Genomic DNA, 15,179 nt, shown 5'->3' on the forward strand with positions numbered 1-15,179 from the left:
TCCTCCTGGAAAATCCTCTGGATTCACTGAGCAGGAGAGGCTGTGCTCTGCTCATGACTGAAGTCATCCTGCTGTGTTTTCCTTTTCCCTCTGAACCCTGTTTGCTTCTTCAGCACGTGGAGAGAAGCCTGAAATTATCAGTTTGTAGGAAAAAAAAAAATAAAGAGGATGAAAAATGCCTGGAAGATGAAGTCTGGAGTAGAGGGGAGTTTGCTTTGCTTTAGGGAATGCTGTCACCTGCTGGCAGGAGAGTAAGAAATTGGAGTTTTGTGGGGAAAAAAAAAAGAGCATCCCCATCCCAGAGAGGGAGAAAAAAACACAAAAAATCTCTGAAGTAAAACCCAGCCTGGGAAATGAGGTGATCCTGGGAAAGAAGGATCCCACTGGAATTCCCAGAGACACCAAACCCCCTCTCAGCTTCCCTCCCACTCCTCCTCAAACTCTTTTTGTCTCCTTCTCCAGCCTTTCTGCACATCCCAGCTCCAACATTCCTGTCTCTTCTCCTCTCCAACCACCTCCATTTCCATGGACACTTTTCCTCCTTTTCAACAATTTCCATGTGGCCAGAGAGAATCAGGAGCTCCCCCAGGGCAGGAAAATTTCACACCTGCCTCAATTCCACCATTTCCACTTTTCACAGAGAGCACCGAGAGATTTGGGACTGCCAAAAATTGTCCCCGTGCTGGGCACTCGAGGGATGTGGTCAGGTTAGGAAAAAAATCAGGAAAAATTTGTTCCTGGAAAAGGAAGGATGTCCAGGAAAGTGGTGGAATCACATCCCTGATGTCATTTAATTCCTGACATTTTGTTAGCACATAATTCATCTGCCCCTTCTTCAGGATCCTGCAGCTGCCAGAGCAGAAAACACCCAGAGATCCCTGAAAAGTCCTTTCATTTTGGATTAATTTGATGGTATTTATGTTTTATATTCTATTTATAGTCTATTTATTTTAATATATTATTTATATTTTTGTCTATTATATTAATACATTATTTATATTTTATCTATTATATTATTAATATATTATTTATATTTTTATCTATGATATTATTTCTATGTCTATATTTGCTAACAAAGTTCATATAAACACAGGGAATGTGCAGACAAAATGCAGAATCTGTTTAGAATCCATAGGCAAGGATCAAGTAAATTTTGACCAGAAGGCAGTGGTTAATTAATGACAAAAGAAATTAATATTTACAGCTGGGCAGCTAAAAATTAAAACTTTAACAGCAAAGGAGCACAAGGCCTCGCTGTTTAAAAATTAACCATTATTGCACAGCAAAAAGTCTTTTCAGGAGCGAAACAATCATGAATCCTCACCCAGCTAAAAAGTTACAAAATCTGTTTGAAACCCATCTGAAAAATTGCAAAATCCACTTGTAACCCATCTAAAAAATGTAAATTCTATTTGAAATTAAACCCATCTAAAAAATTGCAAAATCCTCCTGAAACCCATCTGAAAAATTGCAAATTCTATTTGAAATTAAGCCCACCTAAAAAATTTCAAATTTTATTTGAAATAAAGCCCATCTAAAAAATTGCAAATTCTATTTGTAAGCCAGTTGAAAAATTGCAAATTTTATTTGAAATGAAGCCCATCTAAGAACCTGCAAAATCCACTTGAAACCCATCTGAAAACCTGCAAATTCTATTTGAAACCCACCTGAAAAATTGCAAAATCCACTTGAAGCCCAAGAAATATAAGAATTATCTCTCTGTGATTCTTCACTAGAAGAAAATCCAGCTTTAATTAAGTCCAGTGAAAATCCATCCTCATCACAGTGAGAAAACAAAGATCCCATCAAGCTTCCTACAACTTTTTGATTAATTATTGAAATTTAATTGGAGGCAAGAGCTCATTTGCCTGAAGGACTGACAGAGGTGTTTGTTAATATTTCCTCCCTGTGAGACTTTTGTGAATCACTTCTGGAACATTTGTATTTCTGCTTTTATGAAGTATTAAATGCTAAAAAGAAATTTCAGCTGTAGAAGTTTCCCATCCAGTGGATTGTGTTTTATTGGCAAAGGGAGTTAAGTTGGGGAAAAAGGAAAGGGGAAATTTCAATGTACACACTCAAATCCTTGTCTCAGGAAAATCTCACACCTGTATTTATTTAAGTCCAGAAATTAAACAAGAAGAACTTTCTGCTGTTTTATTTTTTTCCAGCAGCTCTTCAGAGGATTTCTTCCTTTTGCTTTCTTGTTTTCTGCAGTTCAATCTTACCATTTCTGCTTCCACATCCCAGTCCTGAGCTTTGCTGCTGCATTCAGAGTGAATCAGCTCCACCCCACAGCTACAGGGGAGCAGCATTTTACACCAGAAATAAACCAGAATGCTGGAATGTCACAATTTCCTCTTTTTTTAGGTCTTGAACCACATCAAATCTTATGAATGTATTCAATTCCTTTGGCCAGACAGTTACTGGAAGACATAATGCTTTCTAAACATGGATTTGGGGACTCTGATGAAGACTCACAACTTACTGGATGGATTTTTAATCCCCACATTTCCCTGATTTCTTTATTCTTGACATCACTTCCCAACTATTTCTCCTGCTGCAGAACCAAATTCCTGAAACCTGGGTCTTCTACTGGCAGTTTCTTCACAGAAATGTTGATGTTTCTGCATCAAACAGGCACAGGGAACTTGGACTGGGAATTGAGGATTGAATTTTTGCAGAAAGAAATGCACTCAGACATGGCTGCTGTGACTTCAGGCTGGGAGGGGTCTGCCCAGCCTTTATTTGTTGGACTCACAGCTGGTTTGGTCTCCAGGAAGGGACAATTCCTCAGTCCTGGCACGTTTTGGTGCTGGGGGAGCTTGGAGGCTCTCATCAGATGGCAATGGATTCTCTGGAAGAAGCAGACAAGAAAATAATTTCAAATTAATAAATTTAGATTAAAAAAAAAAAAAAAAACCCTGGTCTGAGAGAGTCCAGTGTTGTTATAAGAAATGTGAAAGTATAATGTGAGTTATTGTTATTTGTAAGGTGAAAAGAGTGTGTTTATTTTTTGATTTTAGCATTTATATTTTTTTAAAGGTGATAGTGGATTGGAGAGTGAATGTGTTACTTTTTTAAAGGCATTGGACAAACTACTAGAATATCAAGTTTTTTTACTCTTATGAAGGAATGTAAAACAATAGGTTGTTTACAGAAAGTTGTGTGAGAAAATTTTCTAACAGAATGAAAACTCAGAAGGTTTTAGAAAATCTTAAAAATCAAGACAACAGTCCAGGACCTGCAACGAGGATAACTGGAAGCACAAAACTCTTTAAAACATCACACCCATGAATTTATCCTTGGTTTCACTGCTGTAAAACTGTGGGGACAGTCACAATCAGCTGCCCCAGAGCAGGGAGAACACATTTCATTTTGCCTCTCTCAGACACATCAAAACAATGAAGAAGCTTTAGAATTTGTAATTAGAGTGAGGATTTTTTTACAATATAAATCTATAATGGAAAAATTTGACTGGGAAGAGACTTGGCTGGTGTTAAGAGCCACAAAAACTCACCGTGCTCCTGTTGTGAGGAAGGAGGGGTGGGGGCTGGGTCTGGATATGCAGAGGTTGGGGTGTCTGGCTTCAAGGAAATCAAATTTATTCTCCTTTAAAAGAGCAGAAACAGTTAAATTGCTTTATAGACATCACTTCCACAAGTATTCCACTTCAAGATTTCATTCATATAGAATCACTTAACTGCAAAGGCAGTTCAGATATATTTTAGTGCACATTTTCCCATCTTTTTACAAGTTGAATGGAGCATTACCCACTTCCAACCCCCTGCCATGGGCAGGGCCACCTTCCACTGGAGCAGGATGCTCAGAGCCCCAGTACAATCAATACCTGGATTATTGGCAATTTCTAAAAAATCAGATCTTTTAGGAAGTCACCTAATCAATATTTTAAGTTTCACTCTGAGGGCCTGGCTAGACTCGCACTCTTCTTAAAATACTCCTTGGCAGAAAGGTGTTTAAACAGTTCTTGGCAGCTGAAGGCTTCAGTTACCATTTTTGTGCAGAAAATTGGACCTGAAGACAGAATCACAGAATATTCTGAGCTGGAAGAGATCCAAGAGGATCAAAGTCCAACTCCTGGCCAAGACACACGTTTTGTTGTGAAGGCTCAGGTGAATTTGCTGCCTCACATTTCAGGCAGAAACCTAAATATTCCATATTTTGACCTCTCATTTGCAGCACAACAAAAAACTCCACATCAAGAGAGCTTCCACTCAGAGCTAGGGCTGGGAATTTGTGTGCAAAGCTCAGCCTTTCAATGCAGCACAAGCACAGCTTGTCTTGGCCCCTGTATTTACAACTGGAAGGGGAACCAGAAATCTCACCTGGGTGTTTTGAAACAGGATTGCAGAGTGGTGAGGGTGACTCTCCTGGGCTGGGGGGCTCTGCTGCTCTGGGTGCCTGCCTGGCTGCTTCTCCTCTCCTCTGAGGATGGCACTGGAGAGCTTTTGATGCCCACAGGGGTGGAAGGGGATGGCACTGGAGAGGTTTTGATGCCCACAGGGGTGGAAGGGGATGGCACTGGAGAGGTTTTGATGCCCACAGGGATGGAAGGCAGCTCCCTCCCAGCAGTGCCGGGGGTTTGGGGTTGCAGTGGGGGATCCTTGCTCGGAGGGGTCCCCTCTGCCAGCTTGGAGCTTGGGGAAATCACTTTGTGGGATTGGCTCTTCTTGGCTTTCTTGTCTGCTGCTGCTCCAGGAGTCCTGATGTGGATTTGAGGCTTTTCCTTCAGGGGCACTCCCAGCTCATCCTCCTCAAAGGTGACGAAGGAGCAGTACCCATCCGTGGAGGAAATGGCCAGGAAGGATCCATCACTGGACCTGTTTGGGAATTGTTTTTTCCATTAAAGGCCAAGATTTTACTTCAACCAACTGATTAAGAGCCATAATTCTCAAATTTACAGAGCAAACAGAGCTGGATTGCTGCTCAGACACTGAGTGACCACGGGTGTGGCATAAATGAAATATAAACCCAAGGCAAGACTCAAATGCTGTGCAGAACTGGACATGGAAAAAGGACATTTCCCCATCACAATAAATCTTAGGAATACAATTCCTTACCAAGAAATGTCACTCAGGGTGTGGTAATGGATGTTGGAGACGTAACCAAAGGGGAAGGACTGCTCAGTGTCATAAAAAAGCACAGAATCTTCTGAAGCAACAGCAAACACCAATCGATAGGGGAGGTTGAACAGGGCAGGGGGGGATTTGGGACTGATTTCATCTGCAAAGAAATGAACAGTGAGAATTCTCTTGTATCTACTGCACGACAGTGACTGCTCTTAGCCATTAATTTAAATAAAATTACATCATCAATCAGTATAAACACTGAGCAGACAGCTCTTGCATAAAATGTAAAATTTAACATTCCCATTGTCTGAAATTGACTATTTATTTTCTTAGTTTAAAAAAATTTGGCACCTTTTTCCCTCTGCATTGCTGCTGTTTTGTTTTGTAAATTTTCCCCTCTATTTTCCAGCTGGAATTTTTCAGCATATTTGTAAGAACTTTAATATTAAAGTCTGACTTTAAAGGAGATATAGAGACCAACTGCAGGCCCTCACTTCCTTCCTTTGCAACACCATGGATATAAAATTATGATGAAAATAGAACAGGTAAATCCTGTAAGGAATACTACAGATTTAACCTTTAAAGAAAGGAGCCAAACTCTGCCTTTTCACCTGAGTAATGTCACTCTTGCTAAAATATAAATACTCCTGCACCCACAATAAAGCTAGATTAAATAAATAAAAAATAAATTCTTGTGCAACTTCACAAAATCCTGTCCCCAGCTCAGAATTCCTGCTCTGCTCAGTAACACCAGCACTGCTTCCTTGAATAAACACCAGTGGTTGCAGCAAACTATTCCAAGTCCCTGTGATGTGGGCAGCTGAGACTAACAGGAATTATTTCACTGCATTGCTCCTCTGGTGCTAAACCAGGTTATTTCTTTTGAACACAAAATGGTTAACAGTTCAAGGAAAATATTTCACAGCGTTCCTGCAGCCTGAGAGGCCAAGGAACAACATTAACCACTCTACCCAAAGCAACTCACGAGGGACTTGAGGTGAACTCAGGGCCTCAGAGTCAGGAAACAGCTTCTCAGCACTGTCTTAGAGGAATGCTGAAAGGCTGGGGTGTAAAATAATGCCCAGCCCCATCTTTTCCCAAATTTATTCCCACTCCCTGAAGCTTCCCATACCTTTAGCAGAGGCTCCTCTCAGCTCAAAGTACACCGGGCAGCAGCGAACAGCCAGGGTGCCCTTGCCAGGGCAGGGCAGGTGCCCCACGGGCCTGGGAGAGAGGCAGGAGTTCAGAAACCACTTCTGCACTATTTGACTTGTTTCTTTTTAAATCCAAACAGATTTTTGTCTGACTAAAGCCCTACCTTTTGAGATTGTTTCTGGAGAAAACATAGGTGGTGTTTGTAACGTTCTCTCCCGATTCCACACAGCCAGCTGCAAAAACAAAGCTTCCAACATTACTCATCACCTCAGAGAGCACACACCTTGTGTCCACAAACATTCCAATTCCTGGGAATTAGGCTTCTCCATAAATATTCTAATTCCCAGGAATTAGGCTTGTCAGTTGGGCAAAAGCTGAATATATCTTAAAAAGGCATCCCAAATATTTATTTAGTGCTGTTTTTGTTTCCCTTATACACCTCCCCTCTTCAAAGCTGCTTTTTGGTGTTGCCAGACATCCATAAAAGCAGGGTTTGGACAGGTACACACCGATCCCTCCTTGCAGGGCTGTTTTTACTCTGAATGCAGAATGTTCTGAGGGAAGGACAGAGTCAAAAAAACCCCACTCATTATCCTTCATTTCTATTTTAAGACTTCTGGTGTTGCAATTTAGTCAGCAAAAATGCCACAAATAGCACTTTTATCACAGGAGAAAGCTAATGTTGTGGATTGTTAATGGAGAGTATTGTGGAGTTTTTATTTTCTTCAATAGGGAGAATGAGGAATGGCTTAATTAGGATAAATCAGCATCCTTGAGATGTAGGAAATATTAAGGAACATTCAAATTAGGATATAACAGATTGAGGGAGCTGGGAAGGGGCTGAGCCTGGAGAAAAGGAGGCTCAGGGGGGACCTTGTGGCTCTGCACAGCTCCTGCCAGGAGGGGACAGCCGGGGGGTCGGGCTCTGCTCCAGGGAACAGGGACAGGAGGAGAGGGAACGGCCTCAGGCTGGGCTAGGGGAGGTTTAGGCTGGATATTGGGAAAATTTCATCCTGGAAAGGCTGCTCAGGCCTTGGGATGAGCTGCCCAGGGAGGTTTGGAGTGCCCATCCCTGCAGGTGTCCCCTGGAGGTGGCACTGAGTGCTCTGGGCTGGGGACAAGGTGGGCATGGGGCCCAGCTGGGACTCCCTGGGCTGGGAGGGCTTTTCCAGCCTCAATAATTCCAGAATTCTGTGAATTGTTTCTCCTTCCTTGCACCATCCTGTTTGGAAACAAGAGCCCCTCATTCCTGGGTCCCCAGAAGTGTCCCTGAAACAGAATTTGACCCCTTTTTAAAGCCTGGTGCACTTCCTCGAGCTCTAGAGAGGATTTGAGGAGGTGACTGAGCACCAGGAGTGAGGTGAATGTGCTGGGGACAAGGTGGGCATGGGGCACAGCTTGGATTCCATGACCTTGGGAATGTTTTCCAACCTCAGTGACACAACCCAAGGCCCAGGAGATGTCCCCACACCTGGAGTGAGCAGATAGGAGCCATCAGGAGTGAAGCTCAGCCTGCGGAAGAACGACTTCATGCTGTCATCGTGAAACATCCGAAAGCTCCTCACCTGCAACACAGCAAACAGGAGTGAGGAAAAGTTCAGGAATGTGCCAGCTGCAATCCCAGGGACACAAAACATCCACTTGGACACTCCAGCCTGATGGAACTTTCCAATAAGACCTTTAAAAAAAATCATGGCTCCTTCAAGCTTTCTAAAAATTCTTCACAGCTAAGAAAAATAATCCTTGATCCCTCTTGAGCTGCAAAGCAAAACACTCCCAGAGCTGTCACCTTAAACCAGCCATCAAAAAATAGTCATAACCTGGAGAACAAAATTATTTAACACCCAGTGTGGCTCAGGCATCTCATTCTAACCCCAGGATTAGAGGTTGAAAGAGAACTTCTCCCATGGCAAAGTGCCTGCTCTCAGGCCTGTTCTTCAATGTCTATAAAACTCTTAAAAATGTTTTCCCCAAAAAGAAAAGCAGTGAATAGAAGGAATTAAGAAGGTTATAGCCAGCCTGGAGGTGTTATTTTACTATCACTTAAGGCTGTTTGGGAGGGAAAAAAAGCTCTTTGTTTTCCCTCTTAGGGTTAGAATTTCCTAAATTATCCCTAACTCATATTTTTCTTCAAAGTCTAACTACCTTCTTGAAAATTCCAGACAGTTAACTTTAAAATATTATTACCATTAAATTTAAAATAGCATTACTATTATAATTACTGTTACATCCATTAATAAACTCCCAGCTACTGCTACATTTGAAGTTACTACTAAGTTTGAAGATTTCCTGTTAAGAACTGTTTTCTCCACACTATTTTTAACTTTTAACTGAAGGACTGTGTTACTGCTTTCATCAGCAAGAACTTTTGGGGATGTGATTTCGGGGTGATGATGGTGGGAGTGGATGAGCATGAAGGTCTCTTCCAACCTTGATGATTCTACAAGACAGGAATTATTGGAATGGAAAATATTTGATCCTTTGGTTTCATGGACCAGGAAGCTCAGACAAAAGAGCCCCCAGCAGTTTCCAGCCCCAGAACCCCGTACCTCTCCTTCAGCTCCCGACCCTGATGGCATCTTGGTGACATTGAAGGCCACTCGCTTGGTTTGGGTGCTGTAAACTCGCAGGACCCTGCGTGGGAGAGCAGCAAGGGATCATGGAATGCTTTGGGATGGAAGGGACATGAAAAATCAGCCATTTCTGCCATGGCAGGGACACTTCCACTGTCCCAGGCTGCTCCAGCCCCAGTGTCCAACCTGGCCTTGGGCACTGCCAGGGATCCAGGGGCAGCCACAGCTGCTCTGGGAATTCCATCCCAGCCCTGCCCACCCAGCCAGGGAACAATTCCCAATTCCCAAAATCCCATCCAGCCCTGTCTCTGTCAGTGAGAGCCACCCCCTGGCTCCTGTCCCTCCAGCCCTGTGAGGAACCCCTGAGGGAGCTGGGGATGCCCAACCTGGAGAAAAGGAGGCTCAGGGGTGACCTTGTCACTCCCCACAGCTCCTGAAAGGTGCCTGTGCCCAGCTGGGGCTGGGCTCTTTCTCCAGGCAGCACTGACACAACCAGAGCTCACAGCCTCGAGCTGAGCCAAGGGAAATACAGGTTGGATATCAGGGAAAAGGTTTTACAGAAATGGTGATAAAGTTCTGGAGTGGCTGCCCGGGAGGTGGTGGAGTCACCATCCCTGGGTGTGTTTAACAGAGCCTGGATGTGGCACTGGGTGCCAGGGCTGGGTTGAGGTGCTGGGGCTGGGTTGATGCTCCTGAAGGTCTCTTCCAACCCAGTGATCCTGTGAATTCTGTGAAATTGTCTCTCTCCAGGTTTCCTGAGGCTACTTCAGGCCCTGCAAGGCCTCACTGAGCTCAGCCCAAAGCTTCTCCTCTCCAGGTGAACAATCCCAGTTCTCCCAGCCTTTCCTATGAAAAGCTTCCTTTCACCCCAAGTTTCCCAAAAATGCCCCAGGATCTCCCTTCTCAGTCAGCACCTCCAAATGTAAGTCTGGACCACCAATTAACCATTAATTAAAATACTCCTCACAAGACACCACCAGAGAGATGTGTTTTAATGACTGAAGAACCCCTTACAATGCCTGGACTCCACAAGGTTTGGGAAGTCCCAGCACATGGATTTATGGAGGAATAAGGGAATTAGGGAACAGCCAGGCTGTGCCTACTTGCACTGTGGGTTCCTCAAGGGTGGGAACTCCCCTTAAAAACAATTAACTACATCTCCATCAGCCATATCACCATGGAATGCTTTTTTGGGCTGGAAGGGACCTTAAGGATCATTTAACTCCAACCCTTCCACTGTCCCAGGCTGCTCCATCCCCAAGGATGAATTTATCAGCTCATAAACACAACCATGCAGCACTCTGTTAAGTGTATCAATAATGATCAATAACATAAAAACTTAATTCCTAAAGGAAAACTCCTACAAAAGTTTATTTGCTGCTAAGAGAGACTGCAGGAATCATTGAGCACAAGCCAAAAAATTAACTAAAATATTATTTTACTTTCACATCAACCTGCTTACAAAGTGAATAAAACAAAACCTCATGTTTATCTGGTATACTTCCTTTTAATTCATCCTCCTGGAAAAAGGAATATTCAGGAAAAACACTCAGACCAACAGCTCACCTGTCACAACTCAGGGTTGCAATATACTGGCCTAGAGGATCCCAGGTTACTCCTTGGACATAACTCTTGTGCTCATTAAATATTGAAACTTTCTGTCCTGAAATTACAAACAGCTTTCAGATCATAAATTCCAACGTGTTTCCAAACATTTCAGACATCAAATAACACAAAAAAAAAATGTTTCAAAATGTAGGGAAATAATTTTTTAAACATAAAAGTGTTCATTGGATGGTGGCTGATAAAACTATCAGCAAAAGTTGCTTTTAAAGTGCCAGTTTAAGGTTTGCTCACTGCAACTTAATAATTAATTAGCATTAATATTAGATTAATATCAGCAAAAGCAGGAGCTCTCTCACTCCACTGATGCTCCACAAGGGAAGGTCTGAGAGCCAAAACATTGATGAGACAAAGTCACAGAGAGTTTCAGAAATACTCTGTTGAGTACAGGCCACAGGTGGGATTTTTCCTATTATTTAAGTGATGCTTTCTTGCAAAGAAATACCAGAAGCTGACAAATTTCAAAGAAAATAAACAGTTTTTCAAAAGGAGAGACATAAACAGAGCTCAGGCCACGCTGCACAACACCAAAAAATGGAGCAAGGAATATAGAAGATGTTTGTGCAAGAGTTTTGGGGGGTAAAAAATGTGTGAAGTTATTTCCTAAGCACTCCAAGGTGAACAGATTCCTCAGGTGTACATTCTGTTGGCCTGAGAATATTTTATATCTATAAATAGAGGGGCCTCACAAACAAAAAAGATGTTTCTCATTTTTTGGGGGGGGGAAATACCATGAGGCACTTCCAGCAGATCTGGAATTCCAAGGGATAACTGCAGCATTTACCTTTATTGACATCCCACATGATTGCTGTGTTATCCACAGAAGCAGATGCCATGTAATTTCCATCTGAGGTCCAACAGATATCATACACATCTTCCAAGTGGCCTCTAGAAGACGGGAGAAACCAATTATTAATTTTAAAATTAAAAGCTATTTGTGGATATGAGTTTTATGAATTTTTAGATTTAAAAAAATATATCAAGAGGCAAATAAAAACTCCTGCTGGTGCTTCAAGCACTCACCAACCTCAGCAGCTGCCAGGAACTGCTCCTTTAGCTTAAAACCATTGTCCCTTGTCCTGTCACCACCTGATTATTTAACATGTCCCTTTCCCTCCTTTTTCTCAGTGCCATTAACAGGGAGTGCAAAGGATTAATATCAGAGCAAACGAATTGTAGACAGTGCTGGAGTTCCTACACAAACTGAAAAGTTAAAAACCACTGAGAAAACAAAACCACTGAAAAGAAAACCAAACTCATCAAATAATAAATTACCTCAAAGTTTTAATGACTGCCCAGTTCTCCTTGTTGAGCTGAGCTTCATCTTCATCCTGAAAAACCAACGGCTCCAGCTCTTTGCTGTCATTCAGCTTCCACAGCAAAATGACAGCATCTGTAGAAGAAAACAGAGCAAGCTGCTTTAATTCCCACTCCCTTTTGCTCATTCAGGTGGATTTCATTTAGTTTAACTTCAAAATGCTGCTGGATGAGATAGAGGAGGAGCAGCTCTCACCATCCCCTCCTGAGGCCAGCATGTCCCCACTGGGAGAGAAGCGCACGACGTTCACGGCTTTGGTGTGGCGCGCCAGGTTGGACAGGAACTCCACGATGGCTTTTCCATCCGGGCCTTTCTCCACTTTCCAGATCTAGTTAGGAGAGTGTTACAGCTTTCCAGGGCAAGATGGGATGTCACAGACTCAGCAAGGCAGACAGGATCACCCAGTGCCACCAGCATCACCCAAACCCTGTCCCCAAGGCCACATCCAGACTCCTCCGGGATTCCAGTGACTCCAAACCTCCCTGGGCAGCTCATCCCAAGGCCTGACCACTCTGCCAGGGAAATTTTCTGTCTCAATCTCCAACCTGAGCCTCCCCTGGTGCCATTTGAGGCCATTTCCTCTCCTCCATTCCTTTGGTAATGCCTCAGCTTTGAGTTTTTATGCTTTTCACATTCTGTGCTGCTTTAATGTGCAGTTCTGAGCTTCACATTATGGATGGTGAGCTCTGTGCACAGAGCAGGGAGACAAAACAATTCCTGCTCCAGCTGGGCACCAAGGACAAATGATCCAAATCTCAGCCCAGGAGCACAAACAGCGTGGGCTGGAGAGAGAAAAACAAGCAGGGTGGGACTGCCTGGGCTAAAGCTGGAATGGGACAATGAACTCCAAGGTGCCAATGGAGCAGAACTGATCCCAGGGAGAGCCCCCGGGAGCGCTCGTGCATTTTGGGGCCATTTTGGTTCATTTGGGTGCAGCCCTGGCTGGGCTCTGGTGCTGCCCAAGGTGGGTCCATGGAGGAGATCCTTTAATAAATCCTGAATTTATTCTGTAGCTCTGCCCAGCCTCTGCTCTAGGGCAGCCTTCAAAAGGCATCAGCTTCTGGCAACCACAAATCATTGGGACATGGCAGAAGAGCCTCACCCCACCTCACTGCACCCTCCTATCAGGGAGCATATTTCCTATTATAAAAACTGACATTTTTCTATCCCTAAAATAGGTATTAAAATATCCCTGAAACATAGGTACCATCAGGGAAGAAGGGGTCAGTTTTACAATGAGGAAGGAAAAGGTTTTATCTGAGACAACTGGAATAAACTACTACAGAGTCTATTTACAAGAGTTTGAAATTACAAGGGGGAGTGGCTTCAAACTAAGAGAGTAGGTTCAGATTGAATATTAGGATTAAATTGTTCCCTGGGAGGGTGAGAAGAGGCGGGGATGGAATTCCCAGAGAAGCTGTGGCTGCCCCTGGATCCCCAGCCAGGTTGGACACTGGGGCTTGGAGCAGTCTGGCACAGTGGAAGGTGTCCCTGCCATGGCAGGGGTGGCACTGGATGGGCTTTGAGTCCTGTTCCAACCCAAATCACCCTATAATTCTACAGACACCTGTACAATCTTACACTATTTCCTGAAACCATTCACTCCCCTTGGCATGTACCTGCTAATAACCCAGTATTTTGGATAAGGAAACCAACCCAGTGTTTTGATAATGAAACCAACCCAGAGTTTTGATAATGAAACCAACCAGTTATTTTGGATAAGGAAACCAACCCCTATTTTGGACAACAACCCCCAGACCCTGCAGAGGCTCCAGAGGCAGGTTTACCCTCACGGCTGTGTCCACCCCTGCCGAGGCCAGGCGATTGATCCTCCCATCTGCCCCATGCTGGAAGTCCAAGCTGTAAACCGGCTCCTTGTTATGCCACACTATTTCACATGTGATGACCTTCATGTTTCCTGGAGAAAACAGAACAAACCCCACATCAGTTCCTGTTCCCACATCAGTTCTTGCTCCCACATCAATTCATCCTCTCACATCAATTCCTGCTCTCACATCAGTTCTTGCTCCCACATCAATTCTTGCTCCCACATCAGTTCTTGCTCCCACACCAATTCGTCCTCTCACATCAATTCTTGCTCCCACATCAGTTCCTGCTCCCACACCAATTCGTCCTCTCACATCAATTCTTGCTCCCACATCAGTTCTTGCTCCCACACATCAATTCTTGTTCCTTTTGGCCAAACTTTGTGCCCATTTCCCAGGCACTGCTGGCAGCGCCTGGAATTGCACCGCAGTCATTGACATGATGCTTTGAGCCTGTTTCTAAAAGTTGTGATTGTTATGGCCAAACTTCCTGTTTGAGGATTGCAAGAGGACGGTATCAAGCCCTGTGCATCGGTTTAAGACTTAAAATAAAAAGTTTTTTAGGGGTAACAACCCTGCTCGGAATTCAAACAATACGCCAGCACGGGCAGCACAGGCGGCCCGGCGCGGACAGGGGAAAGGCAGAGGCGCTGCTGGCCGCTCCCGGAGCCGCGGGGATCCCCAATCCCGCTCTCCAGACCTCGGGGACCCCCAATCCTATTCCTCAAATCCCCAAAATCCCAAATCCCGGCTCGGGTCGCCCCCCCCCTCACCTGCGGCCCGCCCGCGGCTCCCGCGCGTTCCCGCCTTCGCCCGCCCCGCGCATGCGCGCGCCCGCCCCGCGCGCCGCCTCAGCCGCCCTCAGGGGAAAAAAACTGCAAAAACATCAGAATAAACCTAAAAATTAAAAAAAAAAACCCCAAAAAACCAAAAAAACCCCCCAAAAAACACAACAAACCAATGCTTGCGCTTCCTCAGAAGAGATTTTTTTGGTTTTTTGTTTTGTTTCGCTTTTGTTTTTTTAATTTCGCAGCGTGGAAAAACGCGACTCGCCTGGTTTTTAAAGTTTTTAAAGTTTAGTAATAATCAAATGGTTATAAAAATAATAATGTAATTAGAGTAATAAAGTTTAGAGTTAGGACAATCATGAGACAATAAAAAGCAAAGAATTATGGATGTTTGGATGCTCTTGGACACTAAGTTATGGAAAGTATTACTTTGTGGACAAAGGAATAACCTTAAAAGCAATAGCTTGTTGCATAGTCATATATTTTATATATGATGCATAAATTCCTTGCAAATTAAGAACTTTTCTGGTTTTTGTTAACTTTTTTTTCATTAATCTTGTTGGTTTTACAAAGACGGAGAGAAGGTGGAAGAATGTTTGTCTTTTCTGATAAGGAGGCTGTAACTTTTTATGGGCCCCTTTCGCTGACATCTCTGTGTGAAGAGTTTCTTAATTATCTCATTTTCTTGCTTGAGCTTGTAACAAATCCTATATTGCGGAGTTTCTATTTTAACATTATGTTGTAACCTAAAACTACATTTAACACGCTACGTAAGAGAATTAATCCAGCATAACTTTCTAACATTA

General features: G+C 43.6%; 1 protein-coding gene across 2 annotated transcripts; it reads right to left on the reverse strand.

Annotated features, from left to right (window-relative positions):
- Positions 1-1,996: 1,996 nt before the first annotated feature.
- CHAF1B (chromatin assembly factor 1 subunit B) lies at positions 1,997-14,442 on the reverse strand. Of its 2 annotated transcripts, XM_030284360.4 has the most exons (14): positions 14,359-14,442; positions 13,547-13,677; positions 11,955-12,087; positions 11,717-11,834; positions 11,226-11,329; positions 10,385-10,481; positions 8,795-8,879; positions 7,717-7,810; positions 6,409-6,478; positions 6,223-6,314; positions 5,082-5,244; positions 4,347-4,841; positions 3,521-3,612; positions 1,997-2,857 (listed from the first exon to the last, which is right to left on the reverse strand). In XM_030284360.4, the coding sequence occupies exons 2-14, from the start codon at positions 13,670-13,672 to the stop codon at positions 2,745-2,747; spliced, it is 1,782 nt and encodes a 593-aa protein (XP_030140220.4). In that variant the 5' UTR covers positions 13,673-13,677; positions 14,359-14,442; the 3' UTR covers positions 1,997-2,744. The 2 variants fall into 2 exon arrangements, with proteins under 2 accessions (XP_030140220.4, XP_072791995.1); XM_072935894.1 differs by lacking the exon at positions 14,359-14,442 and having other exon boundaries at positions 11,955-12,108; positions 13,547-13,680.
- Positions 14,443-15,179: the final 737 nt, after the last annotated feature.

The sequence above is a fragment of the Taeniopygia guttata genome, chromosome 1 (genome assembly GCF_048771995.1).
Source record: "Taeniopygia guttata chromosome 1, bTaeGut7.mat, whole genome shotgun sequence".
Classification (NCBI taxonomy): domain Eukaryota; kingdom Metazoa; phylum Chordata; class Aves; order Passeriformes; family Estrildidae; genus Taeniopygia; species Taeniopygia guttata.

Coding starts and splice junctions, on each gene's coding strand:
- CHAF1B (XM_030284360.4), bottom strand. CDS start 13,672: ATGAAGGTCATCACATGTGAAATAGTGTGGCATAACAAGGAGCCGGTT. Junction 10,482..11,225: donor CATGTGGGATGTCAATAAAG/GTAAATGCTGCA, acceptor TTGTAATTTCAG/GACAGAAAGTTTCAATATTT. Junction 7,811..8,794: donor GGTCGGGAGCTGAAGGAGAG/GTACGGGGTTCT, acceptor GCTGTGTTGCAG/GTGAGGAGCTTTCGGATGTT.